At 41.1% G+C, this 23,492-nt stretch overlaps 2 protein-coding genes and 1 long non-coding RNA gene across 16 annotated transcripts in view; 2 read left to right on the forward strand and 1 right to left on the reverse strand.

The window, feature by feature from the left end:
• On the forward strand, positions 1-13,847 carry LOC110989342 (3-oxoacyl-[acyl-carrier-protein] synthase, mitochondrial-like). Its single transcript, XM_022253663.2, has 12 exons — positions 1-200; positions 966-1,082; positions 2,172-2,236; positions 2,731-2,838; positions 3,339-3,410; positions 3,820-3,906; positions 6,429-6,580; positions 7,129-7,243; positions 8,851-8,917; positions 9,792-9,929; positions 11,052-11,200; positions 12,270-13,847. The coding sequence occupies exons 1-12, from the start codon at positions 65-67 to the stop codon at positions 12,450-12,452; spliced, it is 1,389 nt and encodes a 462-aa protein (XP_022109355.1). The 5' UTR covers positions 1-64; the 3' UTR covers positions 12,453-13,847.
• On the reverse strand, positions 13,190-19,927 carry LOC110989343 (uncharacterized). Of its 3 annotated transcripts, none has more exons than XM_087142302.1 (7): positions 19,803-19,927; positions 18,721-18,895; positions 17,937-18,108; positions 16,828-16,886; positions 16,221-16,296; positions 14,807-14,925; positions 13,190-13,984 (listed from the first exon to the last, which is right to left on the reverse strand). In XM_087142302.1, exons 1-7 carry the CDS (start codon positions 19,925-19,927, stop codon positions 13,853-13,855), a joined length of 858 nt encoding a protein of 285 aa, XP_086998428.1. In that variant the 3' UTR covers positions 13,190-13,852. The 3 variants fall into 3 exon arrangements, with proteins under 3 accessions (XP_086998428.1, XP_086998429.1, XP_022109358.1); XM_087142303.1 differs by lacking the exon at positions 19,803-19,927 and adding an exon at positions 19,691-19,790; XM_022253666.2 differs by lacking the exon at positions 19,803-19,927 and adding an exon at positions 19,377-19,497.
• LOC110989344 (uncharacterized) overlaps positions 15,671-23,492 on the forward strand; it is a 13,395-nt gene continuing 5,573 nt past the window's right edge. Inside the window, exons 1-5 of one of the 12 annotated variants that reach the window (XR_015426741.1) lie at positions 15,671-15,750; positions 17,546-21,515; positions 21,548-21,576; positions 22,257-22,572; positions 23,084-23,169. This is a non-coding gene — a long non-coding RNA (uncharacterized LOC110989344). The other 11 variants (XR_015426739.1, XR_015426738.1, XR_015426744.1 and 8 more) reach the window with 11 other exon arrangements.

Here is a 23,492-nt window from a genome sequence, read left to right on the forward strand (position 1 = left end):
GAGGGCGCTTGTCAATATTCCCCCTTGCAGTCGTCAACCATGCGATGTTACAGAAAATGTCAACATGCTTGGGAAAGAAGTCATGCAATTAGGCTTATGGAAGAAAAGCAAGGTTTTGTCTTCTTTCAGGTTTTGGATCATCAACAAGAGCGAAAAGTATTCTACGGCCGCTCGCAGACGAGTTGTTGTCACCGGTGTCGGTAAGACTCCTTGTTATGATGCCTACATCACGTTAGTTATGATTGGTCAAGTTCACCCTGGGCTTAGCTGCATGGGGGAGGCCAGTTAGTGTCACCACCATGACCACACAAAGTGGGTCATGCTTAATTTAGCGTCAACGAGCATCAACAAAGCGTCAACAAGTTATAATTTGCATATTTATGCAAAGATTTTAATCTAAAATGTTAATTAGGATCCTAAATATCAAATTCTATGTATTAATATAATCTAGGCTTATCTGAAATGATATTTGAGTGTTGAAATTTGAGTGATAAAGGCGGGCCTGTTCAGCGTTTGTGCAGTCCGACCGGCCGCCATCTTGTTTTTGCATGGACGGCAAAGGAAAGAAAGGTGGCAGCCCCCATACATCATGTACATCTCAAAGGAAGCTAATGCACATACATATTTAATATATGATGGACTGTACATGTACATGTACCTTTAACCCTAACCCCCCAGGGTGTACGTAAAACCGTATTGAAATTGGAGGATTTGGGACTGTTACGGTTAATATTATTTAAACTATGAAATTTTTATACTACAAGCAGTAGAGCATGCACTGAGCAGAAATAATCAGCTCACAGAAAGCATCCTGGTAATTTTACCACTCTAGACAGGTGCACATGTACATGGAGTAAATGACAGGTACGTCTTCCTGGATGCTACAGTTCTCCAATGCCCAGCTTGCCCCATTTCTCATCTACTCAGTTTCTTAACAGAGTTTCTGTGTGTGTTTGTTTTTGTAGGTGTGTTGTGTCCATTAGGTGTGGGGATTCAGCATGTGTGGCCAAGACTTACTGATGGACAGTGTGGGATCACAAATGTCTGTGGTCCTGGCTATGAAAAGATCCCCTGTCAAGTTGGTAAGACTTGACTCCATTTCAAAATTCTGTAATTCAAGGTCAAACTCATCCAGCTTCCACTCTTCCAGTGATCTACTTAAGGTTGTGGAAGTTTTTGATATTATAAAACAGTGCTGATCTCCTTGGATACAGGGCAGGGCTCTTGTATAAAACAACTTGGCAAAGTGAGTTGGACGTCACAAAACATTCAGTGAACCTTTGCAGTTTGTGCCCCCAATTTTTTGTAGCTTTTGTCATGCAAATTTCAGCCTGAACCACTTCCATTTATACTGCAAAAGCTAAACATTTCCAAACAAAGTGATGAAAACACGCTGTCATTAAAATAAAATGTAATGTATTTAAGGTCAATAATTCTTAACAATAATGGGGAATTTAAGTCATGTGCACAACCATGCAGAACATTATTCATGGTAGGAGAGGCCAACTATGTCCGTATACCAGTACATATACGCGTATGGCATACAAAGCATGCATGATGCGTCCTTGGAGCAGGCAATGAACCTCATCTTGCGACTGGAAATTCTGTGGTGACATGCTTCCTTCAAGTACCAGTATGAGTGATGGAAGTTCATCTTTGAAACAAATTCATGAACACAGAAACTAATCATAAAATAGACAAGAGCCTTAGTTCAGTAAATAAACTTGCAGAAATGTTCTCATTCCATCTGCCACTGCAGAGTGGCGTACGTGTTTTGTAACAATGCAGTTTAGCCAGAATGCATCCTGGCTGCTGCAGTGCTATTGACTTCAAAAATGTGTTGAGAGGCACTGTGGGGAAACAGAACAGACAACAGGAGTTTATTTTCTGTATTCTTTAACTTTGGTAATTTATTTTTTTAAGTTGCTGATAAAAATGGTAGGGTCGTGCCAAACATTGGGGTCAGTCAGGACCTGGAATCATCAATTTTAGGGGAGGTGCCAAGTGGGGGTTATAGGCCAGTAATTATTTCTGATCATCTGTGTGTGGGGTACATTGTATGGAACATGTCTTGATTTGATTTCACAAAGCTCATTCACAAAAACCCACTTGAGATCCAGTTGTTACAGTTGGAAACTTGAATGAAGCCTTTCAATATTTGGCAATTTCAGCTGGGTATGTGCCTAAAGGAGATGGCATGGGACAATTCCAAGCTTCAAAGATTGTTTCATCCTCAGTAAGTTGAAGAAATAAATTTGATTCCATTAACCTTGTGAATGTGCGTTGATCTTGTCTGTTACCTTGATTTATTATTGGTAATTTTTCTAATGTTGCTAGCATCATGATTTTGGGCAAGGTCCCAGACCACACAGTAGACCTCATGCTTTAACAAAGTCATCGACAAACTTTATCTTTCAATACAATTCTCTAAAGTACATGTACAAACATATACCGTAGGTTAAGTTGATTGTGTTTCTAAGCTTCACATTTGACATTTGTAAGGTTATTACAAAAATTGCAAATCCTCAATTGCCATTAGAGGTGCAAGTTTCAAGTGAAGTGAAAAAGGAGCCAAATAATAATTTCTTTTTTATTGCTTGTTCCCTGTTAATACGTGGACCTGAGCCAAGACTTTTGATTTGACTTATGATGGACCGGACACTTTAGTATTGCCTCGGTGTCATTCATTTTGGCATTTATAATCCATTGCTTTTTTTCTCTCTTTCCAAGGAGCAGAGAACAATGTGTGATGCCTCGGTCTTTGCTCTAGCAGCTGCAGAGGAAGCTTTTAGGCAAGCAGAATGGAAGCCATCAAGCCAAGAGGACATGAGGGCTTCAGTAAGCTCAAGTTGAATCCAAACTCCCTAATCCCTCAAAGTCCTTCAAGATCCCAACTCTAACCCAGTAAGCCAAGAGGACACGAGGGCTTCAGTAAGCTCAAGTTGAATCCAAACTCCCTAATCCCTCATAGTCCTTCAAGATCCCAACTCTAACCCAGTAAGCCAAGAGGACATGAGGGCTTCAGTAAGCTGAGTTTGAATCCCAAATCCCAATCCTCCACAATCCTTCAAGATCCTCCATTAGAAGGGAAACCATTGACACATTCATTTTTGCTCTATTTTTTTCAAATACCATAGGGTTGGCCTCGCCTTTTCCAGTCCTGCATATACATTTGGAACCCTTATAGGATTTTTGAGGTTTTGGGAAGATTTAGAGGATCTGGCAAGATTTTTATCTTTCCCTCTTTAATCTTTCTCTACATGTCATTTAAAAAGTTCCCTTTGTGGTTGGTGCTCTGACTTGATGAGACACTTAAACTGTTTAATTCTTCTGCGCAGGGTGTTGCTGTGGGTATGGGAATGGTTGGTCTAGAGGATGTTGTGAACACGGGCATCACTCTTCAGAATCAGGTAAAACAGAAAATGCGACTGCCAGTGCAGTAATCAATCTATTGACCGGCAGTGCAGTAATCAATCCATTGACCGACAGTGCAGTAATCAATCTATTGACCGGCAGTGCAGTAATCAATCCATTGACCAGCAGTGCAGTAATCAATCCATTGACTGGCAATGCAGTAATCAATCTATTGACCGACAGTGCAGTAATCAATCTATTGACCGACAGTGCAGTAATCAATCTATTGACCGGCAGTGCAGTAACCAATCAATTGACCGGTGTTGAGTATTTGACTTTTCAACTTGGATAAACAGATACGTACGAAAATGGGATTTGAGAAGCAAAACATGAAAAATGGTTCCAGAAAGAAAGTTTCCCAACTTGGATCTGAATTGAATTTCCTATTTTTTCCGTTATCCACAGGGTTACCGGAGGGTCAGCCCTTACTTTGTGCCTCGTATTCTGACCAACATGGCTGCTGGCCACATCAGCATCAGGTATAGCTTGAAGGTGACTGCTATATTCAAATTTGGAAATTTGTTTAATTACAAGGAAGAAGCATTCAATCTTTACCTGCAGCCTGAGCGATGCTATCACCAACATGGTTCTGTTTATTGTTACCCAGTTAGAACTTGAACCACATTGCTCTGGATGACATAGGAATGTCAGTGATTCTTTGGAATAAGGCGCACATGTACAGAGCAGTGGCACATGTTTATTTACATCCAAAGCTGATTATTTTAATACGAATGTTTCCCGAACATTCGAGCAAGGTCGTCCGATTTCATTCGCATGTCTTTCGATGGCTGTCCTTCGAAGATTTAATTCAGCTGAATTAAGTTGTTCACTTAAGTCAATCAGTGTTCAGTGAGTTGACAACTCTGGAGTGGCGGCTGTCATGCACATCAGGTGTTCATAAAATCCGATTAAAAAACATCTGGGCAAAATTCATGTGCTGTGCATACGCGCACACGTTGTGATCGTTTTTTTGGGGGGGGCAGAACAAAATGAAATGCTCATTTACTGATTCTGTGTTCAGGTTGTTTGCGTATTGGCCTTGTTGACCTATCGTTTTAGAATACAGACACAGATATGCAAACAGATGTACCAACTTTTGAATTTTCCACAAGTTTGTGCACAAACATTGATGCAGGCATCACTTTGTACAGGAGTCAGTGCTCTGGTTTTTATAGATGCCGTAGCCATGGTAGCTCTGTGATTGTGATACAAAGGATGTTTCAACTCGTGGTGAATTCAATTTACACCTGAATGATTCCTGTTGAGGAGGTATACACACATAGGCTTAAGCAAGTCTATAAATAATGAACTTTGCCATAGGCCATGGTCGGACAGTGTGTGACATTCTCTCTGAGTGTATGGAGCATGAGTGAGGTCATGGGCCATGGTCGGATAGTGTGTGACATTCTCTCTGAGTGTATGGAGCATGAGTGTGGTCATGGGCCATGGTCGGACAGTGTGTGACATTCTCTCTGAGTCTATGGAGCATGAGTGTGGTCATGGGCCATGGTCGGACAGTGTGTGACATTCTCTCTGAGTGTATGGAGCATGAGTGTGGTCATGGGCCATGGTCGGACAGTGTGTGACATTCTCTCTGAGTCTATGGAGCATGAGTGTGGTCATAGGCCATGGTCGGACAGTGTGTGACATTCTCTCTGAGTGTATGGAGCATGAGTGTGGTCATGGGCCATGGTCGGACAGTGTGTTACATTCTCTCTGAGTCTATGGAGCATGAGTGTGGTCATAGGCCACGGTCGAACAGTGTGTGACATATCTTTTGAGTTTCAAAAATGCTGTGATATGGTAAGAAGTGCCAAACACATGTAAATCTTAGAGAAATTACCACCAAGGATCAGCTTTTATGAAGTCTAACTTCCTAAAGGGTCCCCAATTGAACGCAGAAACAAACTCACCCATCCTTATACCCATTCTAACACCCATCCTTACACAGCTATATTTGTGGGGTATTTCCTTTGTTCTCGTGTACAAAACTCCCACACAACACGCACAAAATTTCAAATCACTCCAATTTAAACCAAATTCACTTTCCTGGGTTGAATTTTCGACCGTATGTCCCTTATATAAACACTTCAATTTGCGACGGATTTTTACCCATGAAAAATTTCTTCTTTTTGAGTTATTTCCAAATATCAGTTTCGTGAAATTCTTGTCGGGTACCTCAAGGTAAAAACTGGCCTTGTGGGGTACTTCCCATTGTTCCGGTACCCCACAAGGCTCCATGTATAAGCGCTCACATACATGTGTGCACACTGTTTCTGCCTACTGGGCATATAAGCTTGCTACGCCCACATGAGTACCTAAGTTATACTGTCATCTAATTATGAAAGTTTCCCAGTGTAATAGAAGGTAACAGGAGCACTTTTTTAAGAATCAAACCAAGATGCATGACCCAGACTTTCCTTTCTTAAGTTTTCTTACTTCAACTACATTGAGAGATGTAGATCCACATTACTTTAGTTGACTTACGAGTACTGTAGTAGACAAATAAAGACACGACCAGACTAGTTTCAATAGTTCAGTCCTATTCAATCTTCAAGTTATTCCGTAATCTGTAGAGATGTAGCATTCACTTTGCAGTATAATTCACTAAGTAACGGTACTCCTGTTCACTATCTGTCAATTGCAAGCTTCTCAGTCATATTTGGTGAATAAAGTCACGGTAAAACACATTGCCAACAGTGTTGTAGTCGAGACCACTTAAGACCACACGAGACTGGCGTAAGACCACACGAGACCTCCAGTCTGAATTCAAATCACAAGTTATTCAAATGAACTGGAACAAAAGAATTCCTTTGTCATTGTTCACATTGTTACTTGTGCGTAATCCTCTGCGTGGTCTTGTGTCTGGTCACGTGATAGTCTTAACTCCATTATTAATTGCCAAGATTCATGTACCCGCTGCCTTCACAGCAACCACAGACAATGCATGTCCATACAGTGGTAGCTCCCTTCATCTATAATGTTCTTTGCTGCCTTTATTCCTTGACGTCTAGGGCCCAAACCATGCTGTATCTACGGCTTGTACAACAGGTGCTCATGCAATTGGAGATGCCTTCAGGTTTATCAGAAATGGAGATGCAGACGTGATGGTTGCTGGAGGGACTGAAGCTTCCATCAGTCCCATCGCTATTGCTGGATTTGCTAGGTGAGTTGTTGACCTTGTTGGATTAGTGCTTAGCCATGAAACTTGGTGATCTAAATTTGGTTGAAACTACACCAGCCCAGTTAAATCACCACGGTAGTTTGCACACATCACATTGTATCAATTAAAGTAGAGAATATAAATGTGTTATTCTGACTCTGTTACATCTACATGTAAGTCCATATTTTTGCTTACCAAAACTACATGTACGTGAGCAACATCGGGTGTTATTTTCTCTGGTAACCAAATCTGTCTTAAGCAATTCATGCTGAGTTCATGGTGATGATGTATTCCTGCGTTCTTTGATCTCACTGGGCTAGAGTGTTGAGTAATCAGTGCTGAGTGCTGAGTAGGTCCATGTTGAAGTATTCCTGTGTCCTTTGATCTCACTGGGCTAGAGTGTTGAGTAATCAGTGCTGAGTGTTGAGTAGGTCCATGTTGAAGTATTCCTGTGTCCTTTGATCTCACTGGGCTAGAGTGTTGAGTAATCTGTGCTGAGTGCTGAGTAGTTTCATGTTGATGAAGTATTCCTGTGTCCTTTGTTTTTACAGGGCTAGAGCACTGAGTACCAATTTTAACAAGGCACCTACGTCTGCTTCTAGACCATTTGATAAAGACAGGGATGGCTTTGTCATGTCTGAAGGAGCTGCTCTGGTTGTCTTGGAGGTATTCACTTCACATAGATTTACACACAAATATTAGAAAATAGCGTGTAATCCCATTATATACAAATACTTACACCACCAAATAATTTTGGACCAAATTAGAGGATGACTTAGCAAAATTCGAGAGTACTATCACAAGCGTTATACATCAGTAGATTTGTCTTTGCTGGGAACTTTGTTTGCTTTGTACGGTACGCTTTTTGTGGGCTTAGCACAAATACTGCATGTTCTTAGCAGCATTATTAAATGAGCACTTAGTGTAATCAGCACTTAGTGCAATCAGCACCTAGGGTAATCAGCACCTAGTGCAATCAGCACCTAGGGTAATCAGCACCTAGTGCAATCAGCATTTAATGCAATCAGCACCTAGGGTAATCAGCACCTAGTGCAATCAGCACCTAGGGTAATCAGCACCTAAGGTAATCAGCACTTAGTGCAATCAGCATTTAATGCAATCAGCACCTAGGATAATCAGCACCTAGTGCAATCAGCATTTAATGCAATCAGCACCTAGGGTAATCAGCACCTAGTGCAATCAGCACCTAGGGTAATCAGCACTTAGTGTAATCAGCACTTAGTGTAATCAGCACTCAGTGTAATCAGCACTTAGTGTAATCAGCACTCAGTGTAATCAGCACTTAGTGTAATCAGCACTTAGTGTAATCAGCACTTAGTGTAATCAGCACTTAGTGTAATCAGCACTTAGTGTAATCAGCACTAAGTGTAATCAGCACTTAGTGTAATCAGCACCTAGTGTTATTAGCACTTAGTGTTTATGCTGCAAGCAACATCCTTGTCAAATTGATCAGAAGGTGCCATAAGTGGAACTGAATACCAAATATATCAGTACAATGGTTCTTACCTTGACAATACACACACTCCCGCAACGTACATGTGGGGACATACACTCAACATTTCACCTATTTTGTGGGGACCAAAAATATTGTGGGGACTCAGAAATGTCCCCACAACTCAGTTCGAATTTCCCTGGCAAAAGAACTTGTCCCCTGAATGCAGTGAATGCCTACCCATGTCTCCATAGATGTGTGTGTACAGTTGGATGGATTGATAAGGCATGGTACACATTGTGTACATGTTAAGGCATGTACCGGCAGTCTGGTGGTTATGATTAGGGATAATCATGATGTACTTCCTTGGGTTCTAACTATGGTTGATACTTGCACTTTATCAACAGTTGTACTTGTAAATTAATTTGATGTATTTTGGTTGCAAGATCTTGTCTACAGCAAGTGTTTGGTTTGATGATCATACTGATGTTTACACTTAGCTGGCATGTTCACCCAATAATAGCTTTCAGCCAGACTGTTGTATGATTAAAGCCTTAGAATGGCATAAAATGACCACCATACATGAATGTTTCCACCTGTGTACATGCAGATCCACCAATGAGTATGTACAGTACACTGCCCTAAATATCCCTGCCTGCTGCCCACAAACCGCCCACATCTGCCTTAGGATTGTACAGTTGTGTTATTCATCGAGAATAAATGCAGTGGAATTCATGTGTTTGGGGTTGAACAGAATAGATTTCTTTTCAAGTATTTATGGTTTGACTTTGAATCTGTCTGTGTTTTTCATTTTTCCAAGGAGCATGATCATGCGTTAAGTCGTGGTGCAATTATTCTTGCCGAAGTCCTCGGATATGGCCTGTCAGGTAAGCTGACCCAAATTATCAAGGTTTGAAATATCAAAGAAGGATACAATGAAGAGTTAGTTGGATGTAACACTAAGCTTTGATCAACCAAAGTTTGACCCGTATTCAGGGCTTTGATCAACCAAAGTTTGACCCGTATTCAGGGCTTTGATCAACCAAAGTTTGACCCGTATTCAGGGCTTTGATCAACCAAAGTTTGACCCGTATTCAGGGCTTTGATCAACCAAAGTTTGACCCGTATTCAGGGCTTTGATCAACCAAAGTTTGACCCGTATTCAGGGCTTTGATCAACCAAAGTTTGACCCGTATTCAGGGCTTTGATCAACCAAAGTTTGACCCGTATTCAGGGCTTTGATCAACCAAAGTTTGACCCGTATTCAGGGCTTTTGTGATGACAGCTTACTTACATTGATGGTTGACAATAGCAGTGTGTATCAGGGAATCAATTGAAAGTCATCAAAGACTGCTGTAAAGTATCTTGATTAAACTCGTTATGCATGGATTGAACACACTTTGAAATCAAAACATAAAGTCCAAGGTAGAGTAGCCATATTAATGCCCTGCATTCCGTATTTTGGAAATTAAAAGCTGAAACATAACATTTAATAGTTCCTGTGAGCTCTGAGCATTCATTTATAAGCATGGCAACACATATGTCTGGTCTCCAATCACCATGTAGGAGTGTTATCAAGAATATAAGTTAAGGAACCAAACTTTGTCAGAATGTTTGTCTGCTACCCAAAGAAAAATAAATGACCGTAATTTTGAATGACTTAATTCTTACAAGAATTGTCCAATGGAAGCTATGCATTTAGTGATGAATATTTATGAGGTATCATACTGAGATGTTATTTCTCTTATGTTGCATGTTCAGGGGATGCTAATCACATGACTGCACCATGTGACGATGGTGAAGGAGCAGAACTTTGTATGAGAGCAGCCCTGAGGGATGCTGGGATGTCTGTGGCTAGTGTTACGTATATCAATGCGCATGCAACTTCCACACCACTTGGTAAAGAATCAACCCACAAAATGCTGGGATGTTAGGTTGCGTTCATTATTCATCTTTGCAATGGAAAATTCCTTCCGTGAAACATAATTGACTGCAGAATGTGGTATGGATTCTGGCATACCTACATTGATAATTGACAGATTGTCTCCACTAAATCACGTGACCTATAGTAGGTATCAACCACATAGCAACAGGTGTTTTGAGTGTTCTTCACCAACAATACAGCCAAGTTATGGTATAGTACCCAGCACATCAGTAGTCTGCATACAGTACCTGTCGTTGGCTTTATTTTTGATAAATGATACTTACAAAACACTTGATTTTGGTGGACGCAGTGTTTGTTGATCACATGACATACATGTACTGGGCGTGTTTTTAATAGGCTTGTGGATGTTTATGGAAAAAGGGCACGACGGCCAAGGTAAATATAGGGCAAGGCAATTTTTTGTGGGGCACCTTGACCAGTGGGAAAGGCACAGACGGCACTGGCCGTCGTCCATCTCCAGGCCTGTAATATCGCACAGAGAACCCCGTTGCCAAGCATGGTTTAATTGCACATACATGTATTTATATGGTACCCTGTGGCTGTTACTTGTTCATTCCCTTCCGTTGCTCACTTTTGCCGTCCAGACTGTCAGCAGTTGATTTGTTGCATGTGGTACCCTGTGGCTGTTACATGTTCATTCCGTTCAGTTGCTCACTGATGCTGTCCAAACTGTCAACGGTTCATTTGTTGCATGTGGTACCCTGTGGCTGTTACATGTTCATTCCCTTCAGTTGCTCACTGATGCTGTCCAGACTGTCAACAGTTGATTTGTTGCATTAGCTAGTAAATATCAGTCTGTTCAGATCACAGTGAGAGGGCCTTTTGTGTATTTGGATCATATTCATTCCAAGTAGAGGCAGAATCCAATCCAGTCTGAATATCCTTATGGTAGGCAGTCAAAGTGTCAGTGGTTTGAGGCTGTTGTTACCCCTGCTCATCAGGCTTATTAACATTCCACAGATAATCTCACTGTGTTGGGGAGTATACAGATTAATGCAACCGTTTGCTGTCATTGATATTCATGTATCATACAGCACACTACATTCCACACTATCAATGTCAATCTTATTGCGCAGGGGATGCAGCAGAGAACGAAGCCATCAAGAGATTGTTCCTGACCCAGACGAACCATGTAGCAGTGTCATCAACCAAAGGTGCTACTGGTCATCTGCTAGGTGCTGCTGGGTCATTGGAGGCCGTCTTTACCATCATGGCTTGCAAAATGGTCAGTAAGTCATATTCAAGTAGTCTTCTGCATGTACAAAAATAAATGCCAAATCCATGGCTCCAATTTTGAAAGTAGCAAAGTAGCAAAGTTTAATGTTCACGGTGTAAGCACAGCAAAAGGCAACTGTGAGTGACAACTATAGCTGACTGTAGTTTGACCAACACCACCCAAATGATGGATGGTTTGGACCATCTAGATCACCATTTGGAATCCAGGCCCCGGGGGCATGTTTTTTTATATGGCATTTGATATCATGGAAATTGTCTTATTTTCATTTGTGAAAATGACAGCGTTGAAGTTGAGACATTTCTTTGCATGTACAAGTGTGAGCACATCCACATGTAAGTTGGGAGCTTGTTTAAATAAGCAGTTATCCTACTACGGCTTTGGCTTTCTGTAAATCCAAACTCAGACAATTTGTCTCCTTATAATGACTGTATTGGGTGCATGCCATGTGACTGAGCGCTATGTTACATCCAATTAGAGCAAAAATAGGCAGTTAACTTTTTGTGTCAATTTACATTTTAGACTTTAAATTAAGAGAGTAAGAACTGCACTGTAAATCGGAAGTAAGAGGTTTTCTTTGTTTATCAATTCTTGTGCATTGTTATCACCTATAGATATCTCCAGTTAATTGGGAACTACCGGTGAGGAAATGCTCTACAGATGTGACTGGATCCCACAAAATCTGTCCCAAGGCCATTCTTTCCGATTAATTTGTTTTAGTTTCTTCGGATATAGCAGACTGCTTGCTTGCATCTTTCAGTTTAACATTCTGATGACCAAGGGCTTTGTGTTGTTGAAAAATGTTTACTTTGTGAAAGAATCTTTCACAGACTTTAACTCAAAAATGGCTGTGGTGACTTGTGACATTTTGTTTGGTTGGGTCACATTTGTAGTGTTCGTTCCTAAAACTCCAACACCTTTCATTTTTTTAAAAACAAGAAGCTCTTTTGATCCACAGAGAAATAGCTTCTCAAACAGGTGTGCATTTTGCCAAACCTTGGGCTTAGTGTTGTTTTTGTGAATGTAGTTGAATCAGTTCTTTGTGTGTTTTGTTCCCCAGAAAACTCTCCCACCGACAATAAATCTGTCTTCAACGACTGAAGGGTTTGAGTTGAACTATGTGCCACATCGTGCTCAGTCATGGATTCTGGCGGATGCTAACAGGAGAGTAGCTCTGACAAACTCATTTGGTTTTGGCGGCACAAATGCCAGCTTGTGCATTGCTGAGTATATCAAATCCTGAAACGACTTTGAAATTGAACAGGCAATATTGGAGGACAGGCATAGCTCTTGGGAATAGAAAATGCAAGATGAAAACTGATTTTAGTGTGTTGTGGACTGTCTGTTGAACTGAGAAGAAATCCTGGAGATCCTACAAGAGGGTGTAGGAGACATAGAAGGTGTGTTAGTCGTAAATGAATTGTAGGGAGTGCTATGCTGCTGACTAATCATGTCCCTGAGGCCAACACACCACATTTGACAGCTTGTTTGTACACATTCAGCATGGAGCATGTCCAATATGAAGATATGAAAATATGCACACCCTGGAGGTCACTTAATGGACACTGTATAGACCCTGGCATTGACTTTCAATGTGTCAGGCTACAGTCTCTTTGTAACCATCGGTGCTCTTATGCTGAGTGATTTGATGTCAAGGATATTCCATGTGAGGCTCTCACATCAGGACAACAGTTGTTCATAAGGGGGCAGGTTCTCAAATCTTGTCTTAGTCTCCATTTCAGGCTTTTGACTGACCTTGAAACACTTTCAGTTATATGCTGATGTTAAAGCACATCAAAAGGCTGCCCTATTTGGCTGACAGGATAGAGTTTAGTGTCTTTCCAGGAAAACGTTTATATCGAACTAAAAACTCCAAGTTTTGGGTATGAAAATCAAGCAAAGCAATGTCTGAGATGGAGCAGATATATGATGATTCCCCATCGTTATTTGTAATAAATGCTACCAAAGCTTTCACACCTATTTGGATGTCATGCATTGGGTTTAATTCATTATCATGCTGAATACTACTATTTACAACGATGTGTTCCTGTGAATCATTTATTTTGTTGGTCCAGGCAAGAGCCAATGCAGTAAAACAACACAAAGTCTTTTGAAAATAAAGGCTTGAAGATCTGTACTTTGTCCCAGTGTAAATAACTAGAAAATCTTTTTTTAACTCAAATTTAGACTAAACTATTGGGGGCTTACAACATTTATTCTGCATTCGTATCTGCAGTTGCCCTCATTTTGGAATGACACACTTTCTTCCTCTGTATAGTGCAGTATGCATTTGATCAAACCGAAAGAAAAGATACATTGACCTCTTGCAAACCTTCCAGGTGACTGGGTAAAAAATTATGGTTTCATCCAGTGAACTTGGTTCCTCCAAAGGGGCTTGACCATTTCTTAAACCTCTCAGTTTTTAACAACAATTTGGAAGTTGTTCTTTGAAGTTACTACTACATGTAGTTTCTTAAATATGAGAAAAAGTCCCCCATACAACCTGTGCTCTCAAAAGTATTGTCAAAATGTAATCTTTTTCTTAAAGACATCTTTATCACTTTTTAATTTCTTTAAAGTAATTTTCCATTAATCTTCCATTTACGTGAAAATAAAAACGAAACAGTATTTACAATAATTATGCTAAAAAGCACTTGTCATCCAAGAAGGCAATGAAGCATTGCCAAGGAGTTTAATGTCAGGAATGTATCTCTTCTTGCGCCCAGTGATCGTACGGGTATTGTCTGGTGGGGCGCCTCCATCGAAATGACTCACCTAACCAGTGAAAATAACAGAGCATCAAAGTAAGCAGACAGAACAGAGTCGACTCCACAACGTTCACACCTGCAACGCTTGTGTTATTTACTTTTGTAAGGAGCCTATGGTAGCTTTAGGTTTGATGTGTCTGTTTAAATTCTCTTGTGTAATGCGCATCAATGCGCGGAAAGGGGCGTGTGTTTTCCATTCCTTCTGTGATTCATGGTTCTTTTTTCCCCTGTATTTAAAGGGAACTGAATTTGAGAGCGAGCAACTTAATATTTTCATTAAAAAACTGGCACCCCTAAACGATGTGTAACCATGATTGGAGAAACAAATTGTTTCGGGTGTGCTCAAGCAGGTTCATTCAAGTCTTGCATCGCTACATAATTGTGGCAAATAAACAGCGCCCCCTCCGTATGCCTTATTTAAAGTTAGTAGACCTCCAGCCTGGCGAACCAACCTCACGGTCTTGAACTACCAGCAGTTGGGCATGAACATCAAGGAGCGTAAATTGGACTGACCAAATGACACCGAGACTGGACACTCTGAATCAGTTTGGAAAGCATGAGTAAGAACCAAAGATGTGCCTGCCGTAGCGCCTGCGCCTGTGCATTAAAGTGCATTGCGCAGGCGTATCGCTTGCTAAAATGGCGCCTATGCGATTACAACGTTTTACGTGTATTTACGGAGAAGTTCGCCATGTTGCGCCGTTTCGCGGCGCTATACGATCTTTGGTAAGAACTGAGCTCCCATGACACTTTGGCCGGATTATATGACTCTTTCCCAAACTGAAATTGGGATTGTATTTCTTCACCACAGAGATAAATGTATGCTTACTTGAAGCGTTGTCTGTGGGGCGCTTTCTACTTGGCGTCGTCTTGGCCGACGCGGAAGACAACTCTTGCCGACCGGGACAGCATCTCCAGGCTGAGGCTCACACAGTGTGAAACCTTCGTCTTAACAAGGTAAATAGAAAAGACTGTAGTTCCTTTCCAGTTTTAAGAAATGATTATGTCATTTTACAAGTGTGACGTCGATGTCGACACCTTTAATTTCAAATACTGTGGGGGACACTTTGTCCATAAATCCTTTGATGATATTATAACGTGCTTTATTCGTTAAAAATGGCAACCTGAAGTGAAATCGACTCCCCAAAAATTTTTGTCGAAAGAAAATAAAAGCAGGACGCTAGGAATTAAATTTGGGCGTGGATAACGAACGCCGAGCCGATTGGAATCGGAGCAGAGGGACAGTATGAAGCACACTGAGAAGGGTTCGCATTCTAACCCGGATAAAGGGAGCGCCTGTTTTGAACACGGGAAGCGTTTTTCGGTATTCACCACAACCAACCACTGGGCATTACATGTGTAAGGATTAGTTATTTGTAAATAATATTTTGACATCTTGCGTCTATTTTGAGTTTATTGCATGCTTTATCTTTTGGAACACCAGAAGGCAACTTTCTGCATTTTAATCGACATATATCACCCAGAAACAATTTTCCTTTTGATAAGAGACTCAAAACTGGAAAATAGTTTTAATAGTGAATTCAGATAGGAAAAATGAATGCATTTAAAATTTAATTGGTCATTACAGTAGAAAAACGGAATAGGGAGTTCGTTGCATGATACCACTTTGTGTTGAGTCTGCGTTGTTGTTCTTTGTTGTATTATTTCTTTTATATTTACAATTTATCTTTCAGAAACAAAGCGAAATCCCGACACACTGTAATCATCGTTATAATAAGTTCAGCATCTACATTTTACACGACTGTAACCAAGGTATGAACTGTTTCGAGTGAAATCCATTCTTGTATGGTTTGGAAAGCGCTTGTGTGCACAATTGGACCATGGAGGAAGGACACAGAAGGAATTTGAACTACCCAGTCTATAACATCTGGCATGCCTGGCATGTCCATAGCCAGAGCGCAGCGAACGCGCACTACGCACCATCTGGTTCACAACTACAAAATCCCTTTTGTACCCTCTGATCGCCACCGCAATTTGTTGCTGGTAATCTGCATCCTTAAAACGGCGTGTACTGAGGTATTGGAAATTGAATATCTATGCCTTTGTTGGTGCTTGGTATCATCTCAGGACATCATCAAATTTAATGCTTGAACAGTTGCATCATTGTACACTTTGAAGTGCCCGAGTTCCAACTTACCGTGTTCTTCCTCTATAATTGGACACATTCCGAAGAGTACTCTTTATTTCATTTGTACGTGTAACTCACAAACAAAAGGACGTACCGTATGTCCTAGGAACAATTTTTCTTCTTCGCGGCACGTAAGAGAATGGACTAGAAGTTGTCATCATGGTTGTATGCTAAAGAGGGAAAAAATGAAAATAGCATTATATTACTAGCCTAAAGGTAGTTCTCTTTGTGTTCGCTGTAATGCTTTTGACCATCAGCAGGTTCGTTTGTTAATAGTTAATGTAACCGGACAATTTCTTGTCATTTCTAGAAAGCTCGCGATAATAGAAAGTGAAATACATGTACATTGTTTCGACAATACAAATTCAATACGGGCGATTCACAACAGTGCGCTTCCAAGAGTTTGCAACGCGTTGGCCAATCACTGTGACGCGCGAAAACTGTCGACCCCTTCAAACGCACATTGAGACGACAGATTTCGCGCACTGTGGTTGGTCAACACGTCGCAAACTCCTGGAGGTGCAGAAATGTAAAATGCCCGTATTACTCGATGTATTTGCTCGGCTGGTAATTATTTAATTTTGAACAGCTTAAAAACACAAACACGTTTTTGGTTTAATAGTATTGGGCTAATTAACGTATGTGTATACATTATGAATTTAAAACCGTTTGGTGATTTAAAGATCGCAGTTATTAAGTACCTTGTGACACGCGGGTAGAAGTCGTTCTGGTTCCAATTCCGGCTCAGGAGAAGTTGGTACTTAATGAAAAAATGCATCAAAGAGCATCGTGGTTATATTTACTGTCACGGGTGAATGACATAATCGATGCTGTACACCTTCTCTTGTCCATAATGAAGCAAGATATAGGACGGACAGCACCCCCCAACTATGTGTTGGTCATTGTTTGATCGGAATCTAAGGAATTCTTTACAGATATCTAGGGGGATGTGTTAGGTAACAATAGTCTAAAGTGTGTATAGGGATTGGTGTGGGTGCGTTTGTGTTTGCCAAAATACACACCTTCAAACCGGGGACACCCAAGAATCGGGGACGTCCCCGATTAAAATCAATATATTTTCAGGGAAAAAATGATCAAATGAGGGCGCTGTAAGTGCGTGTGTGTGGGTACCCCTACGTCCCATATCTTGCTGGGTATACTCTTGTCAGTTTTCTTTCTTACGTGACCAATAGGCACATGCATGTCTCGGGTTGTTTGCAGCTTTAGAAGTAATGTTTACAAACAGGGAGTATGATTTTTACGCGTTCTTAAAAAATACAAACTTAATGGATTTGGACAGAGCTGTTACTATAATTGAACTTCTGGCTCACCGAAATTGCTCATTTTAAATATATTGAAAGAGATAGGATCTTTGATTTCATATAGGTAGGCATTTGTTTTATTCGAATTTTTTTCTAGTGACCCGTGTTGCCCGTTGCAGCTGTACACATTCTACCTGTCTTGGTTTAACGTGCGGCTGTAACTTGACAAAAATTTCAAAATGATCGGTGCAATACCAGCTTTACCAGACGGGTTGTTTCCAAGCCTCCTCCTGTGTCATCTCTTTTTGTCTTAAGAATCATTAGGTGAGTTTTTATCACATGACTAATTCGCGCGATTCATAGTAGTCCGCCTCAAAGATTTTGCTACGCGTTGGCCATCAAAACGCACGAATATGTCAACCTTTCCATACGCGCACTGGGTCGATAGATTTCAGGCATACATGTACTGATTGGCCAACGCGTTGCAAACTCTTGGAGGCGCACTATTGTGAATCGCCTGTATTGAACTTGAGACTTTTCACACTAACCAATGCCACATGCAGCAATCTTTTTAGAAGGATTGCACCCAAAGCGTGTAGACCTGATCAAACGTACAGGACTTTCCCTTGTAGGATAATGCGCTCTCATGGAAGAAATCATGGTGTGTGTGGCGCCCTCCTCGCCAGACTGCGCAATAATTGTCCTAACTGTGCACACAGGCTACACATAAAAAATGAAATCGTACACAGATAACCTGTAAGATTCATGCATGGAACATTCATGGATTTAACTATCTAAACTTCTATCTAGAGTACATGAAGTGAAAATAATATAATTGAAATTAAATGATTCGGGAATACCTATGTACAATTTAAAAAATGCAATTGATGCACCCGGGTGGACTAACTGCGGTATGTCAAAGTGTCACTTTCTCTGTATACTAGAATGCAGTATTTATCAATTCTACACTAATGATCTGTTTCTTTTCTTCATGAGTGACATAAGGACCTTAGTCGGGTCTGTATATGATTTCCCGATCCGATATGGCCTTTAGTGTTTTCCGTACACCCTGTACATCTTTGTTGATGAATAGTGGCGCATCCACTTAACACTTTTAGTGAAAAGGGGACAAGTATCGCGACGTTTTTGACCCTTGCCCATCCACAATATCAAACAAACTATCAAGGCTGCCTATTCCGATCCCTCAAAATAATGTGTTTCAGGTGGATCTCGGCCAGTTCTCGCTGTTTTTGAATTGTGTAGCCAATTTCTCAGAACTTGCTGACGGCAACTAGCTGCTATGCATCTATCATATCGATATAAAAGGCCTACCTCATTGGTGAGTCTCCTTAAATGTGCTAAGTGAGAAGGATGGGGGTTATTCTTTCGATTGTCCGGTATTGGTAGATCGACTCGCCCCGCATGGCTGCCTAGTGGTTTTTTGGTGAAGTCAGTTGCGTAGTTACTGACATTATGACGCCATTCAGGGTTAACATCTCCCAAAACTCTGCCAGAAATGAAACCATAGTCACTTAAAAAATGCCTCAAAAGCTTCAGATTTATTATTACATCGTGTGTAGAATCTTTAAACAATGTAATGAAAGAGTAGAAAGACATACTGGGTTTCAGAAGCTCATCGAATAAAGCTACTTCGACTGACAGACAAGAAACCGCCCAGAATTTGGGAATATTGCCAACCTTCAAATTCTTCTCTCGGATGCAATTTCCCTTATGGAACAACCACAGATGATGTTATGTGGTCAAACATGGATAAGTGAGATAAGAGACGCGATATTCTGAAACATTTTGGGAAAGTTTGGCGAGTTTTTTAATTACCTGAATATGTCGTTTTCTTTCCAACATTTGAAAGGTTCTGAAGATGGACGCCGACTTGCTAGATTTTAAGCACCGAAAGCATAAAATATACACCCAAAAGAACGCAAAATTGGGAGGAGTAACAGAGCTAAACTATACATGTAGCAACAAACCTTCTCCTTGTATTCACCACAGTGGCGTGCACTTTGGCTGTTTCAGTTGACATCATAGGAAAGATAGCTTCCTGAGATTTTAGGGCTTATTTTCTAATCTAAGGTCCCCCGCTAATGTATCGTGTACCCCCAAGCATGTCTTCTGTCTAACAGAAAGCACAACGATTCATGTCTGTGTGTTTTTAAAACCATGGTTGCGTGTGAGCGAAATATTAAATTGTTATTATTGTGACGTTACAACCAGTGTGTGGTATCGTCAAGAAATAGCAGGCAAAATGGGCTATCACCAAAACTTCAAGTAGGCAATTTTCTACCTGCGCATAGGTCCGGTCATTCTAGTGGTAAGAGCCTACTATATTCCAAACTTCAACGCATTTTGTACATTTTCTTTTTCTGTGGTGCCTGTCGTAAGTGGAAATCCGATACCTAACTGTGACGTCACGGAGTCCAGAGCATGCATGGCTCAGAACCAAACAAATGCCACGCATATCGACGAGAATACTTGGAACGTTGCATCCAGGGGGAATGAACGTGGATTTTTCCGCGTTCATTTAGAACTGAATCTGTTTGCCCTGAAGAAGGTACTCAGTTGCCGAAAGCTCGGCAATCACATATTTCAGAGCCCTGATTTTATATTATATTCTCGTCGATATTTTGATCACGGTGCTACACAGCCCTTCCATATTCCATGCATACTCATGTTAGACACGTGATGATAAAGGTTTATTACCATAGAATACTGAAGTGTGACGTCACTGTGAACCAGAAAGTGCAGTGCAAACGAATGGAGTGCGCGCACGTGTTGGTTGACGCGCCGGTTCCCTCGCTTTTAGCCTTTTGCACACGTAACTATGTGATGTACTTACTTCGGTATTGTGACGTCACTTCAGTTTAAACCACGCCCACTGCACACTGCACACTGATCGCCGTTTACATGGAACATTGATCTCCATTATCAATGACATGGAACCATGGAACCAGAAGTTAACGTGCAAAGTTAACGTGCGATTCTCCAATGAGAGCCTGCAAATCGTGGCGCGTCCGCCTTTGTGACGAAGTCACTTAAGAACCGGATACTGGCTCATAAGTGTGACGTCACTTCAGTTTAAACCAGGCCCACTGCACATTCACTGCACATAGAATTACATGCATTGATCGCCGTTTACATGGAACCGGCAGTTACCGCACAACTTCAGAGATCGTCCAATGGGAGCCTGCAAATCGTGGCGCGTCCGCCTTACCTAGCCCTTCCATATTTTACCGGATACAATCTTCCCTTGTTTCACATTTTAAGAACATGATGTCATTAACTGCGTCGTATAAAATACATGTACGCGCTAATCCGTTATAAAGACTAAATTATGAATAGTCTAACGGGGTACCATCGCTAAGAGTGCTCTCTCTCACTGAGCCAAAGGATGGAAATGTGTAACTTAATAGTGTGTTTCTTGACTGCTAAGCTTTCAGAGCAGCCTTGATCTAATTCATTAATTAATTCGACATTTATTTTTCCCGCTTTTCCCCGGCTCGAGCGTGTTTGTTAGTCATTTCTGAATTAGGTGCATAAATTCCCATAGACAGCAGTGATAAATCCCCATACTTCACAAATATTTTGAAAATACTCACAACTCCCACAGGTGTTCAGGCTGTACAGAAAAATGATGTTACACATGTCCCCTTTAATTTCCCTTTCAATTTTTGGGGGGTTGACCAATTAATTTTTGAGACATTTTCACCAGAAGCAGACCACCCTTACGATGAAGAAAATGTCCCTGTCCAGAAAAGTAGCCATCTTGAAAAACCATCCCTCTGCAAAATGGCTAAAATAGTGCCACTTTTGGACCCGATTGCATCGAAATTGCTCAGAATTGGAAGCCCTTAGTCCGGCCCAGAGTTTCAGTCTCATATTTCTTCAATTCTCCAGTTCCATTGCTTTCAGGACCCTCTAATATCATTTGAGTGTATAACTTTTATTAATGAGCTCGGCAGACATATTTCTGGCCTAAATACAAGGGTGCATCCCTTTATATTGATTAAACGTGGGCGCTGTAATATTTTTCGATAGAGGGCGCTAAATATTTTAAAGTTTGGACTTTGTTTTCAATAGGCAGCGCGCCGGGCATTATTGGTAATTTATTGGCGCGTTCGTGCATGCGGCATGCATTTTACAGGACAAGCAAGACAAACGTTGGAACGTGAGGTAAGCGTTCTTTGTCTGACCTGTCTGAATCTGAATTTAGCATGCCGTAAAGGTGGACTAATTCATGATGAACCCAAATAAAAAAGGCTTCGTAAAGGACGATGTAAATACTAAAAATGTAAAAAAGGCTCATGTCGATCACTTTATCATATTACGAAATGATTGCATGGTCATGGTGAACTGCCAAGGGGCTACGGCTAGGCCTATAATAGCATACTATTACTCATTATTAGCATGACAATGCCCATGCGCGAGAACGCGTGTGTGGCCACGTTGGCGGTTTGTTTAAATGTGACTTCAGAGGAGGCGAGTTCAATAAAGGTAAGAAATGTCATTGGTTAAAAATAGTGGCCCCACAAGTGTTATAGGCATGCAAGCTGGGATCTCAACTAGCTCTGATGAGTGGAGCGTTAGTATGCCCATGGAGGAATAAAACACAAATGTGTTTTATTCCTCCATGGTATGCCCTATTCCTCTTTTTCGATTATGGATGGGATCGTCATAGGAACACTCCATGCCTGTACATAGAGTAAGATGAGTTCTCTAAACTTCCAAAGACTCACCAAAAATACCTCTGTCACCACCTACTGGCTTCCATAAATGCAAAGGTCAAACGGTTGGGTCTTCAATGATATTTCTGACGTTAAAATCTGTCAAAATTCAACTGTTTTGCTCGACAGGCACAAGTATTGACCAGGAAACAGTGGTTGGTAGCACTCCCGAACGTCATGATCAACAAGTCTTGTGCCCTGACTACCTATGGGCCTCTCCTGCAGTTTTCTTGGAGGACCATGTTCGGGGCCCATAGAGTTATTGGCCAGAAACTCTACACACCCGTATTTGAATGCGAGGAGGCAGCGAAAAGTTTAAGTGCTGTGCGTGTGTCAAGCAAAACGGTTGAATTTTGACAGATTTTGAAGTCAGAAATATCATTAAGCCCCAACTGTTTGACGTTGGCATTTACGCAAGCCAGTAGGTGGTGATAGATGTATGTTGGTGAGTCTTTGGAATTTTTTAGGGTTGTAGGTCAACTCGACCGTCGACCAACTCGACCATTGAACCAACTCGTCCGTTGACCAACTCGACTTCAAAGTCGAGTCAACTCGACCATTAACCAAATTTTCAGACAAACTCTTTCCTTGCAAAATACATATTAAAAGGGGAAAAATAAAGATCGGATCCAGATCGCGAAAATTATGGATGCTAAGTTCGGCTCAATGAACCCACAAAATCAACTGAAATGCAATCAATAATTGAACTTGTGCTAATGAGATACTCCAAAATATTGTTCCCAATTTGAGAAGAAGCACACACGCATGAACCCCTTGAAATCTGTCACCACACTGTGCGCATGCACAGATCACATCAAGCACAGTAAAACAAATTGAACGCGCTATCCAGAACTAGGAAAAATGCATTCCTTCTATGCCCTGTCCCTATTGCACTGTTTGCACGGTCGAGTTGGTTGAGAGTCGAGTTGGTCGACTGTTATGTGCATTCATTTCAGCTAGAGCACAAGCTGCTGATAAGTCGTTGCTTACAGGACGACCAGCTTCTTGGCATTTCTTGATGATGATGGCCACTGTTGTTAAGGTGATTGTACTGTGATCTCTTACTGTAGCCTTCTTGGTAAAACGTGAGTGATTCTTTGTTATTGGTCATCCCAAAGGTAGGATTCACTGATTGAGTCTCCTGTGAACTCATTGCCTCATGTCCTGTAGACCTAGTACATTAAGACCTACCCCACCTTACTGTCTTATAATATAGCGCGTGTAAACAAAGTGTGACTTCATTATGTCTATTTAAGGATCATCCTTGGTGAATAAATTTATTTTGCCCAAATGCCGGGTGACATGTATATGGGGAGCTATTAAAGTTAAAATGGTCCCCAAAATCCTCTGATTTTATTATGATCT

Source organism: Acanthaster planci, linkage group LG10 (assembly GCF_054643075.1).
Source record: "Acanthaster planci isolate LZ-2023a linkage group LG10, COTS_SCS, whole genome shotgun sequence".
Classification (NCBI taxonomy): domain Eukaryota; kingdom Metazoa; phylum Echinodermata; class Asteroidea; order Valvatida; family Acanthasteridae; genus Acanthaster; species Acanthaster planci.